Source organism: Anomaloglossus baeobatrachus, chromosome 4 (genome assembly GCF_048569485.1).
Source record: "Anomaloglossus baeobatrachus isolate aAnoBae1 chromosome 4, aAnoBae1.hap1, whole genome shotgun sequence".
Classification (NCBI taxonomy): Eukaryota; Metazoa; Chordata; class Amphibia; order Anura; family Aromobatidae; genus Anomaloglossus; species Anomaloglossus baeobatrachus.
In genome coordinates this window covers 626,600,408-626,621,576 of record NC_134356.1, presented here as the reverse complement: position 1 = coordinate 626,621,576, position 21,169 = coordinate 626,600,408, and the positions used below count along the sequence as shown (strand labels likewise).

Below are 21,169 nucleotides of genomic sequence, written 5' to 3'. Positions count from 1 at the left end.
CCCTGGGGCGAGTGAAGATTGCACAGCATTAAAAAAAGCACAGACTGCAGGACATTTCTATTAATCCTATCAACTTTACCTGTACTGTAAAATGTAACATTTTACCCAGTGTCAAAAACATGAGTAAGGCTACGTTCACACTTGCGTTGAACGGCGTCTGTTGCATTGCGTTGTGTGACGGATGCAACAGATGCGTTGCATATAGTGGCACAACGGATGCAACGGATCGTACAAAACAACGGAAAGCTTTTTTTTTTTTTTTTCTTCTCTACAGTTTTACCGGCAGCAGACTATTGTGAACGATCAACTGAGTGCTCTCCCATGCCGGCGGCCGGTCGATCAGCTGATCGTTCGGCCGCTGAGAATGTGTGCGGGCGGCGGAGTGCAGAGTGGGTGGAGCCGAGCAGGCCATGGCGCTAAGGACGTGTGTGTGTGTGTGTGTGTGTGTGTGTGTGTGTGTGTGTGTGTACGTACATACATACGGAGTGTGGGAGGGGGAGGAGCCAAGCGGGGAAGTGTCGGGCTCCCTGCACACGTAGCGAGGGTAAATATCGGCAAAGCACTTTGCTTGGTTACCCGATATTTACCTTGGTTACGGGTGCAGGGAGCCAGAGAGAGCATGCGCAGTGAAATCCTACAGATTGCGCTGCTCAAAAAAAGTTACATGCTGCGTTCCGCCCGGTGCAGCGTCAAAATAACGACGCTGCGTCGTCCAGCGGATGCAACGCTGACACGTGCATTACAGTGCATCGTCCATACAAGTCTATCAAGAATAGCGCAGTGCCTTAACGGACTGCGCTATTCTCCATAGTGACGGACTGCGCTGAACGCAAGTGTGAAAGTACCCTAACACTGCTGGTGGGGACCAGCCCTTAGGCCTCCTTCACACATCTGTGTCTCTGGTACGTGTGACGTCCGTTTTCACACTCATAGACCCATTAAAATCAATGGTTTTGCGCACACATCCGTGTTTTGACATGGACTGTGTATCCGTGTGCTCTATACAGCAATATGTCAGTTTTCTCCAGCAGCACGGGTGTCACATGGACCGGACAATGATGTGATCAGTGTGACACATACTGGGAAAAAAAAAACACAGGTCACATAAAAATGAAGAATTTTTATACTTACCGGTCTCCGGTGCTGCAGTCTCTGCCTCTGCTGTTACTTCCGGTCCCTCTCATTACGCTCATAAATATTCACTGAACTCAGCACTGAACAGGAAGTAACAGCAGCGCCGGAGACAGGTAAGTATACCAGCTCATGCTGTCCATGTGCTATCCGAATGTCACAAGGCTAGCACAGGGACAGCACACAGAACACACAGACACTGACACACGGATACACATACGTACGTTACCACAATCCGTGTTTTTGCTTCTCCCGCTCTATAAGGATTGACCACAGGTTCTCAGCGGCATTCAGATTTGTGGCGTTTCCTGGCCATGGACCCAAATCTTCAATGTTTTGTTCCCTGAGCCCCTCAGTTATCACTTTTGCCCTGTGACATGGTCTCCATTGTGCCAGAAAAAGCAACGCTCATCAGCAAACTGCTCCTGGATGATGGGAGAAGTTTAGGATGATTAGATCCCATTCTTTATTTATGACCATTTTCTTAGGCAACATTGTGTGTGATCCCCCTCTATGGACGAGAAGCCCCCGCACATGGATGGTCTCAGGGGGCTTTACTGTCAGCAGATCATGGCAGCGCTCCCCTCTTCTCTGGACAATCATTTCTCCAGATGTCCCAAACTGTCTGAAGGGGGCTTAATCAGAGAAATAACTACCCCAGCCCTCTGCACCACAATCCATGCACTTCCTGCAGTTTTCTCTGAAGAAGCCACCTTCAACAAACTGCAGACAAGGGGACTCCCTTTTTTAGCGCTGTAAACCTTTCATTCTGCAGATTATTGGTGATCCCTGCAATTGGTAACTGCTCTACGTACCCCTAGAGAAGTCAGTGTTCGGTAAATGAAGGAGCTCGCTTACTACTACCACACCCCTCGTGTCCGGTACATGGTCAGTTGTGTGACTCGCCGTTTTGTTGTTTCAGATGAGCACTCTGGCCCCCCTCCATCTCACCGACATGGCCAGCCCGGCTCTTAGTCCCGATGATTCGTCCCTATCGGCGGCGGTGAGCATCTCGCCCTCCGACACTGAGAACCTCAGTCCCGATGAGCTGGAGCTGCTCAGCAAACTGGAAGAGCAGAATAGGTATGTAATAATGCTGGACGCATAGGGGGCATAGGTCCCATTGACCTCAGTGGGCTGACACCTTTGATATGTTTTTAATTATTTTTACATGTTAGTGTATTTCTACAAAGTAAAGGTAAGTAGTCAGTCTGATTCTTCAGTCTTCACCTGACAAGCAGACTGTTGCAGACTGATCCGAATTTTGTTTCTTTCCTCTGGATGTGAGATCAGTGTATCCAGGGTGCTGAGGTCTTCATTAGCGGCTGTATGAGCACAGCTTCTACCCACCACCTATTTCCTCTTCATGTACTTTCCCCTTTGTCTACAGCTCGTCTTCTCTGCCCTCCTAGAGACTGTACATGCTTTCTTCCTGTCTACATGCTAGAAGCTCTGTGTATAATCCTCTCCTCTTCCCTGGTGCTATCTCTAAAGGTCCAGTCACACTAAGCAACTTACCAGCGATCCCAACAACGATAGGGATCGCTGGTAAGTTGCTAGGAGGTTGCTGGTGAGATGTCACACTGCGACGCTCCAGCGATCCCACCAGCAACCTGACCTGGCAGGGATCGCTGGAGCGTCGCTACACGAGTTGCTGGTGAGCTCACCAGCAACCAGTGACCAGCCCCCAGCGCCGCGTGGAAGATGCTGCGCTTGGTAACTAAGGTAAATATCGGGTAACCAACCCGATATTTACCTTGGTTACCAGTGCACGGAGCTACACGTGCAGAGAACAGGGAGCAGCGCACACTGAGCGCTGGCTCCCTGCTCTCCTAGTTACAGCACACATCGGGTTAATTACCCGATGTGTGCTGCAGCTAAATGTGCACAGAGCAGGGAGCAGCGCACAATGCTTAGCGCTGGCTCCTTGCTCTCCTAGCTACAGCACACATCGGGTTAATTAACCCGATGTGTCCTGCAGCTACATGTGCACAGAGCAGGATCCGGCACTGACAGTGAGAGCGGCGGAGGCTGGTAACAAAGGTAAATATCGGGTAACCAAGGACAGGGCTTCTTGGTTACCCGATGTTTACATTGGTTACCAGCCTCCGCAGAAGCCGGCTCCTGCTGCCTGCACATTTAGTTGTTGCTGTCTCGCTGTCACACACAGCGATCTGCGCTTCACAGCGGGACAGCAACAACTAAAAAATGGCCCAGGACATTCAGCAACAACCAACGACCTCACAGCAGGGGCCAGGTTGTTGCTGGATGTCACACACAGCAACATCGCTAGCAACGTCACAAAAGTTGTTCGTTAGCAGCGATGTTGCTTAGTGTGACGGGGCCTTAACACTGAAAGAAAGAAGATAGCATCTCTTACAGAGCTGTACCTTGTTTTGCAGTTGTCTTAACTAGATAAAGGACTTTAAGAGACTCTTGAGCAGCAATAAGGACTACTTAGAAAGTTGATTGCGTTAGGGAGCAAATGAATAAGAAAAATAATTCTCTATGTGAAGGTACACATTATTCTTAATGAAACAGTCTCCTTAAAGATTTGTCTAATCAAGAAAACTAAAGCCCATGTATCTTTAGGGTGTATAGACATCACAGAGGGTCCTAGACCCCCCCCCCCCCCACCCCTCTCTGAATGAGAGCAGTGAATGGCTTTCCTTCTTCAGGACTTAGTGTATTTTCCATTTGAGGAGAACTTGCAGCAGAATGTCTGTGTCTACCTCTAGTTTCTGCTACCACGTTCAGGAGAACTTGCAGCAGAATGTTCAGTGTCTGCCTCTAGCTCCTCCCTCCCCATTTCAAGAGCACTTGCAGCAGAATGTCTGTGTCTGCCTCTAGCTCCTCCCTCATCATTTCAGGAGAACTTGAAGCAGAATGTCTGTGTCTGCCTCTAGCTCCTCCCTCCCCATTTCAAGAGAACTTGAAGCAGAATGTCTGTGTCTGCCTCTAGCTCCTCCCTCCCCATTTCAAGAGAACTTGCAGCAGAATGTCTGTGTCTGCCTCTAGCTCCTCCCTCCCCATTTCAGGAGAACTTGCAGCAGAATGTGTGTCTGCCTCTAGCTCCTCCCTCATCATTTCAGAAGAACTTGCAGCAGAATGTCTGTGTCTGCCTTTAGTCTCTCCCTTCATAGAATTTAATAAGCACCAACTGTTCTCTCCTACCTCAGTAATGTGAAAACCTGTACTCACTGAAGGCACATTTTACAGTTTTTACCCGTAAATTGTGAAAGATCAGTCCAGGACGAGAAATAAGCAGATTTCTCTGATAAGATATATTACAAAGTTGCTTATTTGTACTATTGACTTATGAAATATAAATGTAAAACAACGATTACCCCTTTAAAGGTAACTTATCATGTGTAAAAATGCTATTAACCTGCAGAAAGGGGGTTTATCTGCAGTGTAATAGTGTTTGAAACCTGCCCAGCGCCTGAACTTAGAGCCCCACTGCCGGGAGGAAAGAACTTTATTCCTCCTGGCAACATTCAGATTTCAGTCATCGGGGCGGTGCAGTGCAGGTTCAGTCACCGCTCTGTGTATGTAGAGCAACGGCTGTAACCACGCCCCCCACACACTGACTGACAGCTGTCTAGCATTAGAGGAGGCTGTCAATCAGTGCGGGGGGCACGGTTACAGCACTATATACACAGAACGGTGACTGAACCTGCACCTGAATGCTGCCAGGAGGAACAAAGTTCTTTGCCTCCTGGCAGTGGGGCCTCGAAGTGCCGGTGCCGGTGCTGGGCAGGTTCAGAATGCTATTAACCTGCAGATTAACCCCATATCTGCAGGTTAATGGCGTTTTTACAGATGACCGGTTCCCTTTACGTTGTCCTTGTGGTACATAACCGGCCGGTTGTGTGACCGGGCACCATTCCATACAACATTTCTTCTACAGCAGGGACAATGTCTGACGGCAGCATCTTTACCCACCAAGGCCAACTGTTCCCTAGGTGTAACGGTGTAATCAGCTGATCGCCCAATCAGCACGGAGAGAATAACTGTCATTGTTGTCCATAGAAACAAATCAGAGCTCAGCTTTCATTTCTTCAACTGCTTTGGTAAAATGAAAGCTGCGCTGTGATTGGTTGCTATGGGTGACAAGGCTGGTGTGTTTTTTGATAAATGAGGCCCATTGATTTCCTGGATTTACAGTGGAGGGATTATGAGACATCCATGATGAAGCTCCAGTTGTCTCCTTTCTGCATTGTCTGATGTAGCTCAGATAGCGGAGGTCGTGTTTTATTCCTGGAATTCATTTCTCAGCTTTTTTCATTCTCCTCATCCTCAAATGTATAGTGAGGTGACATTTTAAAGATCCCCTCACCTTTAAAATCTCCACTAAGTAAGACTTAAAGGGGTGTTCCCATCTCCAAGATCCTATCCCAATATGTAGTAGGTGTAGTAATAATAATAATATTAGCAAATCCCTCCAATTAGAAATGTAGTATAGTTCTCCTGATATAGCCATGTCTCTTACCTCATGTGCAGGGCATTGCAGCTTTAGGGATCCATGGTTACAACCATAAGCAACTAACAAACTTATTGTCACTATAGGATTGATCGTAACCATGGATACTTAAGCTGCAATGCCCTGCACATGAGGTATCTGCCAAGTAAAATAAGAAAAGCTTATAGGCGCCACATTGGAGAGTGCTGCAGCCCATAAGAGGCTGTTGCCCTCCGCATTGACAGAATAGTGATGAGCTGCAGCCGATCACATGACATTCAGGGATCACTGAACGCTTGCAGCCAATCAGCGGCTGTTGACCTCCGGTACTGGCAGAATAGTGATGAGTTGCAGCTAATAAACAATCTCTGAAAGTCATCTTAGCGCTGCAGCTAGTCAGCGGCTGTTGACCTGCACCTCGGCAGAGTAGTGATGCGCTGCAGCCGATCAGCGATCCCTGAATGCCATATGAACGCTTCAGCCACTCAACAGCTGTTAACCTCCGCACCGGCAGAATAGTGATGAGCTGCAGCCGATCAGTGACCCCTGAATGTTATAGAAGCCCAGCAGCCAATCAACAGCCATTGACCTCCGCACCGGCAGAATAGTGATGAGCTGCAGCCGATCAGTGACCCCTGAATGTTATAGAAGCCCAGCAGCCAATCAACGACCATTGACCTCCACACCAGCAGAATAGTGATGCGCTGCAGTCGATCAGCGATCCCTGAATGCCATATGAACGCTTCAGCCACTCAACAACTGTTAACCTCCGCACCGGCAGAATAGTGATGAGCTGCAGCCGATCAGTGACCCCTGAATGTTATAGAAGCCCAGCAGCCAATCAACAGCCATTGACCTCCGCACCAGCAGAATAGTGATGAGCTGCAGCCGATCAGTGACCCCTGAATGTTATAGAAGCCCAGCAGCCAATCAACGACCATTGACCTCCACACCAGCAGAATAGTGATGAGCTGCAGCCGATCAGCGATCCCTGAATGTTATGTGAGCGCTGCAGCCAATGTCAAGAAGTGATTCTTATTAGCAAGCAATGACCTGTGTCATCCCAATTTACAAAGATGGAAGTCATCGTCACGAATCATGAAAATGTGCAGGGAAAAACCTGATGGCCCAAATAGAACTGAAGATTTTCTGGGTAAACACTGTTCATAGCCACCAGCTTAATACTGCAGTTGTTTAGGGGCTGGCCAGACCACTGTAGGTACCAATTTGATTTTAAAAGGGCCGTTCCCATCTGTTGGCGTTCTCACCTAATTCGCTGATCAGGGCACACGTCCAGCCCCCGCTCCATACAGAGGCTCTGCTCAACCCCATTCTCAGGATTGGGGGGGGGGGTCTCACCGTTTGGACCCCCAATAAATATATGGCCATCTGCCCACGGCCTTATCTGTCTTTTCTGAGTTCCTCTCGGCTGATTTATGACCACAGACCACATCAAAGTTGAATGTGTCTGGAAACCCAAGGCCTGTAAAAGCCAAAAAGTGCAATGTTTTTAATGCAACCCAATTGCAAAAATGAAAAAATTGTGCCCAAAGGTGAACAACCCTTTAAGTAGTCTTGCAATATAGATCACTGACATATCACTCAGAAAGCTCCAGCTGTGGGGAGAAAAGCGGTGCCCCCTTTCTTGCTGGACTACACAAGCCAGTGAGGATAGTGGGGGATAAAGCCGGGGAGGCTGAGGCTCAGATCACGCCCAGAGCACTTCAGCCTTATTTGCATATGGATTAAAATAGTGATGTTTCAATCGGGGAACAAGTGATTGCAGAAGAAAGGTATGGATGACATAGATATAAAAACCCGTTTGGTGAGGTGGGGACCACAGCTGACCCCCCCCCGTCCTGTGTGGAGGATCTCCTGAGCCGCACCCGCATGCTGATGATGAGGTTAAAGGGGTAATCTGCAGAACACGGGAAATGGATGGTGGGGGGAGGTCCGTCATGGTCACTGAGGCTCTCTGGACTGCACCAAGCATTGGGACCACCGGCATGGTAACCCTGATTGATGCCAGTATCACCCACTGTCTGTGTGTATTGGTTACATGTATCATAGGTCCAATAACACGTGAGCGTGCTGCAGGGTGGTACGATGCCACCACACTCCGATGAGCTCGCCCTTGGGTGGTATGAGGGATATGTTTGATCACTTCTACACAGACCTCATTAAAATGTGCCGAGACCCCGCACTGGGAAAAAAAATCCCTCCATTGCTGCGTGTCTGGGAAAGTCAGCTGCAATCCTCCCAGCAGGACAATGCAGCATAGATAGTGGAGCCAGGCGGCTTTCATCCTGCGTACAATGGCCTCTTTCAGACGCACGGTGCCGGGTGAATAGCGCAGGCTGGCATCTTTTCCGATTTAATTCACACCAATTAAATCTAGCATTTCATTACCGACGTACGAGGCAAAATAGGGGATAGAAATCCACCAGCCGTGTGTATAATACGTACAATGGAAACTGCACAACAAGAGCGGGTGTACTCAATTACCAGAGTGAAAATACCGGCCTACTAAAAAGATGAATACAGCGGCCACCTCTGCTGAGTGTCAGGAATGGCTGGTTTCCTAGGCAGGGAGCGAAGTGCTTTGCTTTAGAGTAGCAAAGAAGGGATAGTCCCGCACTACCAAGCAATACCTGGACAGGTATCGCATAGGAGAGAATCAGCTCCAGTACGCCATTGGAGGTCACGGCCCAGGGGTGCTCGTCAGATAAACAGAAGGTATCCAGTGTAAAGTCCAAAAATAAAGATCAGACCGCACTCTCCAACTTGTAGCCGGAAATCTTCTTTATTGTTAAAAACGTGCAGGATAAAATAGCTTCAATGGTCCATGGACCCGTTGAAGCATAATCAGACGCGAAACAGCCGTCGTCCGTGAGGGGGCCTGCACCTAGCTCCTCTCCCGGTATTTTATCCTGCATATTTTGAACAATAAAGAAGATTTCCGGCTGCAAGTTAGAGAGTGCGATCTGATCATTCTTTCTGGACTTTGCTTTGCATTAGAGTGTCTGAGTGCTGCTCTGAAGCTGGATCCAGCCATTTCTGCTGAGATGCTGCCTCCTATTGCATGATTGGAAAGCGCATAGTTTGTGTCAAAAGTGCAGGCATGTTGCTGGCGGGAGCTGTCACTCTTTGGGAGAGCATTGTTCCCCGGCAAGCAAAAAGCTGGCAGGCAGGGGAGCGGCGTGCTCCTGAAGAAAAGGATGTAAATAACCCTTTAAGATGAGGTTGTCTTCATTTGACGACCAACCTTACCAAGGTAGTATCAATGGATGGGATCAATGATGACACATTGGTTGATGGTTGCTCCACCAAGAAAGAGGTTCTGCAGCTCCCTGTTTAACTGGAGTGATGGCCGTGCACTTGTGACTCAGTAGGGGTTCTTCAGAGGATCACTGAGGGTCTCAGGGGGGATCAGTAAGTCATCAACTATCCAATGTCCATACACACACAACGTAAGCTTTTTCTTATTTGTCAGCTGACCCCTGCCATGTTTACCCTTCATGCTTATCTGTTGCCATATGCCAGGTCCATTGTTCGCTTCACGACACCCTAAAGGTCCAGTCATGCATAACGAGATCGTTACTACGTCAGTTTCCGGATCGTTGTTAAGTCGTTGGTGAGATGTCACAGAGTCATTTTCACAACGACTTTAGTAATGATGCAGCGGGGGGCGCGGAAAAGGTGACGCGACTACACGCCTACGTGTCACAGTTTAAGTTCTCATCTAGGTCGTTAACGAGATCGTAGGTAGGTGTCAAACATACAGATCCATCCTGCCCAGCAGGACTCCAACGAGCCAAAAATGGCCCAGGACATTCAGCAACAACCAACGATCTCACGGCAGGGGGCGGATCATTGGTACATGTCAAACATAACGAGATCGCTGGTGAAGTCGTTGTTTCGTCACAGAAACTGTGACGTAGCAACGATGTCGTTAGCGATCTCGTTATGTGTGAAGTGGCCTTAAGGGCTCGGTGCGCCTCAGCATGCATTCGACATAGCAGGAGTGTTTCTTTTAAGGTTGTCCTTGTCTGATGTGTGTGGTCTTCTTCTCTCAGGCTCCTGGAAGCAGACTCCAAGTCTCTACGCAGCGTTTCCGGATCCTGCAGGACCAGTGTCACCTCCCCGGGGCCACCACCTCTGGACCAGGACAGCTGGGAGCTTTGGGGACGCATTGTCACTCACTGGGAGGAATGGACCAGGAGGAAGGAGAAGCTTTTGAAGGTCAGTGAGAGGCAGAGATGATGAGGGAGAGCCTATGTATGACCACACGCGGTCAGGTTACCGTCCTCTAGAGGGAAGACGTTCCATCATGTTCTGTTCTTTGGGTATATTACATTACAGGACAATGTATTACACTGATGGCAATCGTTAACGCTGATCGTCTCATTACTGAGCAGACGGATCACGGCACACACTTCATCAGCTGAAGTCCTACTTGCTTCTTCCGGTGGTTGACTATAGAAGCTCCACACACTGCATATAACTGCAGCTCTGCTATCCATACCTTCACATGCTTGTGTACTAGATGATAATTAGCTAGTGACATTGATATCACTTGCTAATTATCTCAGATTACCTATGTTTTTAAGATAATGGGTATGAAAATTAGCCAGAGGACGAAAACTGGTTCTCTAGTGCCACCTACTGGAGGAAGCCGTCGTGTACACCCTTTAGAGAAAATCTGTCAGAAAGTCCAAAATTCCCTTAACAGTCTACATTTGATAGCTGGCTATCTTGCTGACAGCAGGTGGTTTTTGCATTTGGTCTTTTTTCGGGTGTACAGCGTTAGTGTGCACTGTAGTACACTGAAGCCTGTGCCATCAGGATCACCCGACCGTGCAGCCTCAAGGACTGTGGCGACGTGAGAAGGTGCAAGATTGCCTGACGGCAGGGAGACAGCCAGCTATTAACATAGGAACGCAGGCGCTAAGGATGCAGGCGTTCGTTAGGTGCTCCGTGTGGGACAAAAGCACTTTCGCGTCTCTTTAGCATTTTTTGAAAATCAAAAATGCCTCCACAATAGTTGAACGTTTGTCTCATCTGTCCCTCAGGAGCTTATACGGAAGGGGATCCCTCACCACTTTCGTGCGATAGTGTGGCAGATGCTGTGCAACGCAACAGACATGCCGGTGAAAAAGCAATATGCCGATCTCCTAAAGATGTCCTCCCCCTGTGAGAAGCTGATCCGGAGGGACATCGCTCGCACCTACCCCGAGCACGACTTCTTCAGGGGTCAGGACAGCCTGGGGCAGGAGGGACTGTTCAATGTCATGAAGGTAAAGAAAACCCCTCCCCTCTTTTTATTATGCCTCGAAGTCTGGAGAAACATCAGAACATAAGAAATCTATTTTCTTGGCATTTTCGGTGTATGCAGCAGCATGATCCTACATAATGAATGAAGTGGCAGACGCTTGTCTATGGTAGTGACGGAGATAGCCGAGGCTGTAAGGACGAACCAGGACGAGCCGTATATTGAAAGCAGCTCCCGGCTACCTCCATCAGCTCCATAGAGCAGCAGAGATCTGGTATTATACAGGGCTTTGTCTCTTCTTCCCCCCCCCCCCCACCAGGCATACTCACTGATAGACCGAGAAGTGGGCTACTGTCAGGGCAGCGCCTTCATTGTGGGCCTTCTTCTCATGCAGGTAAGTGGCTTCCTATACACCTGTCTCACACACCCGCACGTTCACTGTATGGCGGTCCCGCACCGTCCTTATACTTTGCTCTCTGCCCCATTAGATGCCGGAGGAAGAGGCCTTCTGCGTGTTTGTCCGGCTGATGCAGGAATACCGGTTACGAGAGCTCTTTAAGCCCAGTATGGCTGAACTCGGCCTATGTATATACCAGCTGGAGTATATGTTACAGGTATATATACATATTTTGTATTCTGACCTATGAACAATGTGTAACTGGTGCGAGGCTTAGGAGAGGCACAGGCCACTCTGGACCCTTTGTTACTTTGCTTTTATCTTTCAGGTATATCAAAGGGATTGGCCACAACTTAGACAACTCCTTCTTAAATGCCCGAGTCCTCCGAGTAAAAGAAGAAAAGCTTAGTCTCACCTCCCGAAGTGGCGCAATTCCAGCAATGTCATCACCAATAATATTGTGATGTCAAGTAAGCGCTGCAGCCAATCAGCAAGAGCTGATTGGCTGCAGCACTCCTGTGACATAATGTTAAATGATCTATTGGGAACAACCGTGCTGACATAGGTGTGACAGCGCCGCTGCAGAGTAGCCATTGTTTTTTATTTTTCCTATGTGGCACTGAGTTGTCAAGTAGTGGAAAACCCCTTTAATGGAGAAAGGCCTTTGTAATCAGGGGGTCACAGTATATTTTGCGATTTGATATTCTGATGCTTGAAGTTAGGCACTTTGCTCCTTTGGCACCCATGACAACACCTCCCGTCTTAGCACAACATGTAAGTCACAATTCACATGTATAAAGATATAAGTACATGTGCCAGGTATTATGTAGACTGGTGACTCAGATCCATAAAACGGTCCTGTGATGAGGACAACAAGGTAAGAAGAGTTGTCATGTGGTCTCAGCTATAGTCTGTGCTTCATTTGATGATAAAGTACAGTATCATTACGGGATGGATTACAGCATAAACACCTGATATTCCCTTTTCAGGACCAGCTCCCAGAGTTAAATCTCCACTTCCGCTCTCACTGCTTCCACACGTCGATGTACGCCTCGTCCTGGTTCTTGACCCTTTTCCTCACAACGTTCCCCCTGCCCATCGCCACCCGAGTGTTCGATATTTTCATTTACGAGGTAAGTGGCGGCTGTCGCTGTGCTGCCGATCTTTGCAGTCCCCGCCATGAATTCTACGTTCTCTGCAGTCACCTTATATTACAGGGGCTGGAAGTCATATTCCGAGTAGGGATGGCTCTGCTGACCGTGAATCAGACCGAGCTGATGCAGCTCGACATGGAAGGCATGTCTCAGGTAAGGAAATATGGCTATAAATCCAAAAACTGAAATAGAGATCCATATCTATATATGCATGTCCACCAAACAGAATACATAAACCTACACTAGACCTGCGTAATCACATAGTACATCAGAGAAAATACACATGATTTCAAAAAGTATTACAAAATTTTTATTAACATGATACCAATAGACAGTATATCACATGATTCGAGACGGATATCAAAAAACACACAGTAAAAAGTCATTACCCCTTAAAAACACAAACAATCCTGGGACAGTGTGGTCTTAAAGTTGGTACATTATAGTGGTCAGAAAAGGATATATACATGCACCCCAAAATACATCAAAGGTAATACTGCAAAACCAGCAATCTGGTGTACTATAATCAAAAGGGATGCATGCATAAATCCCAAATATATCAAAAGTGATAGTGCAAAACTGGCACTCCAGCAAAAATAAATACTGATGTATCAAATTCTCATATCATGCAATTATAAACATGTGGTACATAAAAAAACCCTTGCGGATTACATTTTAACATAACTTTCTGCAATTTTAACCATACCCCACATGAAGTTATGCCAGCATTCAGGTCAATGTCAGACCATCCCATCACCCAGAAAGGGGGAGATGGGAAATAAATCAGACCTGAAACACTGCTGGAGGTAGATTAGAATTTGTAGAAGACCACTACCTGATGAACCACACTGCCCAGCACCTCTACGCGCACGTTTCACACTCGCTTCGTCAGGAGGTGCTGTGACAGGGAGATGGTCATCTTTTATGGCGCAGGACTCACCTGAGGCACATCAGTGGTGCGCAATGTGCGGCGACGGCCATGCCGCCCACTCCAGCCGGCGTCCCGGAAGCTGCATTGCGCATGCGCGCTAATCACTTCACTCATTGGGCGCCGGCTGCAGGGGAGGGACAGACACCGATACACAGAGCGCGCACGGGCATCAGTAAGTCGAGCGCCATCTTGGATGAGGGCAGAAGTATTGGCAAATAGCACAGATCGGGAATTCACATAAGCACTTTACCAAGGCATTGTTCCCAAGCAATAACAGTAATATATAAATGCATGATCACATATGGAGTTGGTACAGACACATAGTCTCATAAAAAGGTATGAAAATGCAGCACATAGAGATGCCAAAGAAAAAAGCTTTATTCAGCCATCTATAGCAAAGGGATAATCAATCAATTTACGGCCATCCCATGTGCTACATAATCATAACCCTGAGTTTCATCATACAATCCATAAGTGCCAATCAATAAAGCATCCAATACATTAGTTAATGCGCGTGGATCCCGGAGTGTGGTTCCATCATATGTAGAAGGTGTACATCCCACACATGGCTAATTTCCAAAAAAATCGCTCTCACCAAGCTCTGTATGTAAAAAATCAAGAAAAGGAAAAGAAAAAGAATTAAAAAAATGACCATAAAAATCAAACAGAGAGCAATAGGCCCAAGGAGGCAGCCTAGGCCAGACCCAAACAGTAAATACAGAACATGAAAATATGGCCGCTGGGCCTGGCGATTGCTCAATGACTGTCTCTACCGTCAGCAGCAATCAAGGCTATATTGCCTGCCTGAAGTCATGGGTGCTGAGCAGGAGAAAGATAGGCCCTTAAAAGTGTCTCCCAGGCTACACATATTTGGTCGGGTACCTTTTCTTTTTTGAGGGGATCGCCCCTTTAACCCCTTCACAATTGAGGACGTACTGGTACATCCTAAATCATGAAGGGGTGATCACCACCAGCTGCTGCGGTGAGCCAGAAATGTCCTCTAATTTGTACAGCAGACGTGTGCTTCACAGGCACAGGTGGATCTGTGATCCACCTGCGCCTGTTAACCTCTTAGATTGCGCTATGAAAATGCGACAGCGCGATGTAAAGCGCCGTAGCGGGTAACACTCTCTTACCTGCTGCCATCGGAAGCCCCGTGACGTGATCATGGGGAGCCGATGGTTGCCATGGTAGCACATTGTCATGATGACTCCTATCGCTGTCATGTCTCACTTCCTGTTTAAGCCATCAGAGAGGTGGCTGTAACAGCAGACGAGCATTTCTTCTCGTCTGAGCTGTGCAGCTATGTTCAGCAGAAATGAATGAGCAATCAGACTGCTAATCCTTATAGTCCTCTAGGGGGACTAGTAAAATAAAAAATAAAGTGGGAAAAAAACAGTTTAAAAAAATACTGAAACCTAAAAGTTCAAATCACCCCATTGAAAATTAAAGAGTTAAAAAAATAAACACACATTTGGTATCGCTGCGTTCAGAAATGCCCGATCTATCAAACTATAAAATGAATTAATCTGATCGGTAAACAGCGTAGCGGCAAAAAAATTCCAAACGTCAAAATTATGTTTTATAGTTGTTGCAAATTTTGCGCAAAATGCAATAATAGGCGATCAAAACATAGCATCTGCACAAAAATAGTAGTACCATTAAAAACATCAAGACACAAAAAAATAAGCCATCACTGAGCCCCGAAAAATCAGAACCCTACGGGTCGTGGAAAATGGCGCAAATAGTATGCCTCTCTTTTTTGGACAAACGTCTTAATTTCGTTTTAGCCCCTTAGATAAAAGTAAACCTATACATGTTTGGTATCTACGAACTCGTACTGACCTGAGGCATCACACCGACACCTCAGTTTTACCATATAGTGAACACTGTGAATAAAGTATCCCAAAAATAATGATGCAATCGCATTTTTTTTTGCAATGTTTCCACTCTTGAAAATTTTTTTGCTGTTTTCCAGTACACTATATGGTAAAACTCATGGTTTCATTTAAAAGTACAAATCGACCTGCAAAAAACAAGCACTCATATGGCAAGTTTAACAGAGAAATAAAAAAGTTACGGCTCTCAGAAGAAGGGGAGCAAAAAAATACGGAAAGTGGCCCAAGTGTGAAGGGGTTAAATCTTCAGGATTGTCGATAACACTGATCCTGGCTTTTGCCGCAGAGTGTCGGCTGTGGAGCTTCTGCAATGAATACATGGGCACGGCACCGGCTTCGGTCCTCTATTTAGTATAATATGCTTGTGCTTTCATTTCTCAGTATTTTCAGAAGGTGATCCCTCATCAGTTTGACAGCTGCCCAGATAAGCTGATCCACAAGGCATATCAAGTAAAGTACAACCCCAAGAGGATGAAACGGTATGAAGGACCCCGACACTTTCTCCTTTTAAGGTTTATTGTGCTTCTTTCAAGCTGAGAGGTGTCGATGCTTTTCTCTTTAGATTGGAAAAAGAATATGCCGCCATCAAGAGCAAAGAGATGGAAGAGCAAATCGAAATCAAGGTGAGACCCATGAGCAGTGTCTGACAACCGTCTGTCCATGGTGAGGCACAGCTAAACTTCACAGTTAAGGGTGCTTTACACGCTGCGACATCACTAACGATATATCGTCGGGGTCACGGTGTTTCTGACGCACATCCGGCGTCGTTAGTGACATCGCAGCGTGTGACAGCTAGGAGCGACGATCAACGATCGCAAAAATGGCAAAAATCGTTGATCGTTGACACGTCGCTCCTAATCATAATGTCATTAGTGTTTCATTCCGCAGGTTGTTCGTCGTTCCTGCGGCACCACACATCGCTGTGTGTGACACCGCAGGAACGACGAACATCATCCTACCTCTGTCCACCGGAAAGGAGGAAGGAAAGAGGTGGGCGGCATGTTCCGGCCGCTCATCTCCCCTCCTCTTCTATTGAGCGGCCGTTTAGTGACGCCACAGTGACGTCGCTATGATGCCGAACGCACCTACCCCTTGAAGGGATTGTTCGGCGGCCACAGCGACGTCGCTGAACATGTATGTGCGTGTGACGCTACCGTAGCGATATTGTTCGCTACGGCAGCGATCACCACATGTCGCACGAACGACGGAGGCGGGTACTATCGCTCACGACATCACTAGCAATCGCTAGTGATGTCGCAGCGTGTAAAGCACCCTTTAGTCCGCTTTCTTTCTGTTTGTGTGTTTTTGTTATTGTTTTTTGTTGAGTCTGTATTCTGAGACCTCCACCAAGTGCTCAATAGATACCCCGAGCAGTGTGCAGATCAGCAAAGATGAGCAATGCACATAGGCTACAACGCCTAGGTTTTGTATTGAATCCAAACACTGTTGTGTGTAGACACCTTTCTGCTCAACTGCCCATTTTTTAGGGGTCCATGGAGCGATCGGTGGAGATCTCTGGACTCGGAGCATCACCAATCTGCACTAAATTAAAGTGTCTGCTAAATCTAAAAAGAGTAAGTTTAATTAACCCAGTCCATAGAGGGAGGGTCATTTTTTATGTCAGGAGAAGAGCGGATGCAAAGGAGGATTTTGGGTACTCACCATAAAATCTCTTAGTTTAATGAACCCAGTCCACAGAGGGAGGGTCGCTTTTTTATAAGTCAGGAGAAGAGCGGATGCAAAAGAGGATTTTGGGTACTCACCGTAAAATCTCTTTTTTGTAGCCTTCACTGGAGGACACGGGAAACTATGTGTAAAGTCTGCTGACACCTGAATGGTGACTCAGAGATTACATGTATCAAAAACATTTCAGCCCCCTGTTTCCCCCAGTGAGGCATTCGAGAAAGAGCAATTTCTCACCCAATGACTACATAATACCCAATTTCTCCTGTAGAGACCACTTCAGGAGAATTGTGTTGCTTACCCCAGCAATAGGCACAAGCTTCAGTTTGTGACCTAAGATATTTCGCTGAATTATTCAAGAAGGATCTGTCAGTTAGATAATGTATAGGCAAGCCGGTATCACTAAATTTTAAAAGTAGATAAGAAAGGAAAGTCATAGAGATTCCACCGACATTTGCAGTAAGGATTCATGTTCTTGTATTGAAGGTCCTAACGTCCACGTCTTTGTCACGTTTACAGATCATATGAGAGTTACCAGATAATTGGGTTAGTTTATATGTTTTTATTCTGGAAATTCACTCCCTTCATGCCTCCAGATGAAGCACAGGCGTCACTTTACTTGTACCGTATGTACAGCTTTTTCTTGGGCTCACCCTTACCCCCTACTAAGAAATACACTGGATTAAGATTGCCAAGTAAGAGAACCTGTCAGTACAGTTTTACATATGGAGGTAGTGGTTTGGCTGTAAAGGCGCTTGTCTCCCAATAAAAATGATACCTTATTGGTAGAGATCCGGTGGGCCAGTCAGGAGAAATCGAATGTAGAAGCCATATGCAAATCAGGCAGAAGTGTTCCTTTCAAGTGCATCGACACGCCCCCGTGCACGGTCTTGCCTGTTTCATATATGATTTACATCTTAGATTTTTTATGACTGGCAAATCAGATCCCATACCAGTAAGGTATCAATTTTATCAGCAAAAAAAGGACCTACACAGTGAAACCACTACATCTGTATGTAAAAACCTGCTGGCATATTCCCTTTAAATAGAGAAAGGGAAACGATACCTACTCTGAATGTCACTTAAACTGGTGGCATTGTTTGTTCTAGTAATTCTGTTGTAAAACTGTTTGTTTTTTGTTTTGTTTTTTTGTTAAATTCCATAGTTTTAGGTTTAGAAATGATTTTGCAATTTTCATGTTTGACCGATTTTTGGAATAGCAAAATAAAATATAATAAAAGTCTTGTATCTTCAGTATGCTTCTCTAAAGGTGTTCCTTAAGATTCTCCTCCTTTTTTCGTAATCCCTTAGTTAAAAGGGTTTGTTACATAAATAACATAAAACATTTATCCACACAATCGATGATAAATAACTTCTGGTGGGTCTATCTGCTGAGAGCCCCACTGATTCTGAGAATGGGGTCAAGAATGTCCCCTGTGTGAATGGAGTGGAGGGGTATGAGCATGTGCAACCCCTGTTCCCTTCACTATCTGTAGGAGCAGAGCTGCACATGCTCACTACTGCTCCATTCACACAATGGACTTTGGGCCGTGTTCTCTGGATCGGTGGAGGATCATACATTTATCATCTGTCTTTTGGATAGGCAATATGTTGTTTATGGGACAACCCCATTTAGTGCATGTGGACATGGGTATGCTTTGTGTCCAGTTAAGATGCCGCAATCCACATCAAGCATGCTGCCTCTTTAGTTACACAAGGGGCTGTTCCTCATTTATGAGAGTCCATTTCAGAAAAAGGACGGCACTCGCCAAAATCCAGTGAATTCTTTATTTGAAAAAAGGTGTGGTGAAAGCAGCGGGCCCCCTCACGGACGACGGCCGTTTCACGTATGCATACGCTTCCCAACCGGAGGAAGCGTATTCATACGTGAAGCGGCCATTGTCCGTGAGGGGACCCACTGTGCGCTTTCACCGCAATTTTTTCAAATAAAGAATTCACTGGATTTTGGCGAGTGCCGTCCTTTTTCTGAAATGGACTAATACTGAACTCTAAACTGTGTTGGACGAGCACCTCTCAGCCGGCTTCGTAGAGGATCCCTTTCCTTATCCTGGATGAGTTGTAAACGCTTGTACGAGTGTGGGGGGGGGGGGGGGGGGTTGGTGCGGCAGTTTTCTTTCTGTGGATTTTGTTCCTCATTTATGGCATACCCACACCTGTCTCCAGAACAATGGTCCCCGGACCCTGGTGAGGTTGCCACCACCTGCCACATGTAGTTGAAGAAGGAATGGAGAGGTGTCCAAGTGCTCTTACATGCTTGCCTAGCGGTTTTCTAATTTCTTTACCTCCCAGAGAAGTGAATGGAGAGCAGCGAATATGTGTTGCCAATAGAGTTGAACCAAATCATTTTGCAAGGCTTGGTCCATCGGCCTCATCCATAATCTGTGGCTGCTCTAGAGAAGCCTGAAGTACCACCCCTTAGCCAGCCTGGTGCCACGTCACTTGTGTGCCACGACTCAACAATGACATTACGTCAGGCGCCCAATCAAAACAAGATCTGCAGTTCCCATCAGGTAGGAGATGGTTCTTGCAACGCTCCTCCTTTGGCCACAGATTACTGATGTAGCTGGTAGACCACGTCCCACGGATTGATATGTGCAAACGCTAGTTGCAGCTTCCGGGGAATCCGTATTCTTGGCACGGGTGCGGAGGCACAGAGATGGGCATGTATCAGACTTTAGACCCCACTATTCTACTACTGCGGGTAGCTTATTGTATCTCACTTTTCTCACAATCCTTTATACAGCGATTACGAACAGAAAACAGACTTCTAAAGCAACGCATCGAAACGCTAGAAAAGGTAAGACCCGAACCATCTCCGGAGTCATCACCCCCCATCTTCCCATCTACAGATCCATTTCTTTCTTTCCTGTATAGGAGGGTTGAAGGTGGCTGCCATGTGTCCTATTATCACAATAATGTAACCTCTGCTGCCCACCAACCCTGTGCATGCTCCAGCTCTGCACATGTCAGTTGCAGAGGTAATCTGACATAGAGGACATTGAGCTTGTACCATGGCAGCCATTTTTCTCTCCTCCTTGGGTGATTTCTTGCTGTAGCAGTGATGTCATTTATATAAGCTGTGGGATTCTGTCCTGCCTCTTGTAGTGCGGTGGTGGTCATTTTTTCTTTCTCTCTCCCCCCTTCCTGCTCTGTCTTTGTTTCTCTCGCTCTCTGTCTCTTTATCTCGTCCGGTCCCTCCGTCTTTGTGGACCTCCTCTTAGGAAAGCGCTGCGTTAGCGGACAGGCTCATCCAGGTACAGTCACCTCTCTTCTTGCATTATTTGTCTTCAAGATCGTTCCTGTTTTTTCCAGTTGTATTTTTCCTATCACATTGAACTTGAGGGAATGTAAAGGGAGGACGGAAGAGTTGTCAGAGGTCCGTAAGGAGGAAATTCTAGGTGGGAAATCAAAGGTGTTTTCCACTTTTAGGGATTTTTTTTTCAGCTCAGATTCACATATTTTCCATGAACACATGGACTGGGTAACCCCTGACAAAGCTACTGAAGTAGTGACACGCGTAGGGTGGTGGGTAATACGGGGCACTGGGTATTCTTTATTTTCTATGGCAGTCAGTGCAATGGTGGCAACTGTTTGTTAATGGCTATTTAAATTATGCACTTGTTATCTAGTGATAGGATGATTTATACATATTTGCATTTTTTTAACTATTTATTGTCCCGTCTGAATAGTATGCCTACCAGATACTATTGTATAAAATGGTGCTTCCCCATACCGGCTTGTTAAATCTTGTTGTCAGAGTTTAACAGCGGGATTTAACAGGTTAAAATTTGAGGACTGAGATCCCGCTGTGCCCCTGCTATGTACTATGTAACGGCTGTGTCTGACCGTACAGAGACATGGTCTGATCATACCACATCACATACAGACATTACAGCACAGGATCACAGCTGATTCTTTTTGTGAGGTTAAACATTTCCCTGCCCTGTTTTTTAAAAATAAGTTGTGATCCTACTGTATGCTATAATGTCTGTGCACTCTTGCTTCCTCCCCGGCCCAGGACATGTGGTAGGATCAGACCATGTCTCTGTTCAGTCAGACACAGCCATTACACAGTACACAGCAGGAACACACACTTTAAATTTATCTCACCACAGGAACATTTTTTTTCAAACACATCCAATTGTGGAAATTATTATTTTTCAAAAGATGTATTTATTAAAATTAACTTTGTTCATGGGAAAACTCTATTATGAAGTAAG

At 46.5% G+C, this 21,169-nt stretch overlaps 1 protein-coding gene across 4 annotated transcripts in view; it reads left to right on the top strand.

The window, feature by feature from the left end:
* EVI5L (ecotropic viral integration site 5 like) overlaps positions 1 to 21,169 on the top strand; it is a 78,710-nt gene that overhangs the window by 27,864 nt on the left and 29,677 nt on the right. For 3 of the 4 annotated variants that reach the window (XM_075346339.1, XM_075346337.1, XM_075346340.1), the window contains exons 2-12: positions 2,054 to 2,214; positions 9,670 to 9,835; positions 10,666 to 10,890; positions 11,185 to 11,259; positions 11,354 to 11,479; positions 12,252 to 12,395; positions 12,480 to 12,569; positions 15,627 to 15,724; positions 15,808 to 15,868; positions 19,693 to 19,746; positions 20,171 to 20,203. In XM_075346339.1, coding sequence (XP_075202454.1) covers positions 2,054 to 2,214; positions 9,670 to 9,835; positions 10,666 to 10,890; positions 11,185 to 11,259; positions 11,354 to 11,479; positions 12,252 to 12,395; positions 12,480 to 12,569; positions 15,627 to 15,724; positions 15,808 to 15,868; positions 19,693 to 19,746; positions 20,171 to 20,203 — 1,233 coding nt within the window. The remainder of the gene's footprint in view (positions 1 to 2,053; positions 2,215 to 9,669; positions 9,836 to 10,665; positions 10,891 to 11,184; positions 11,260 to 11,353; positions 11,480 to 12,251; positions 12,396 to 12,479; positions 12,570 to 15,626; positions 15,725 to 15,807; positions 15,869 to 19,692; positions 19,747 to 20,170; positions 20,204 to 21,169) is intronic. The other variant, XM_075346338.1, reaches the window with a different exon arrangement.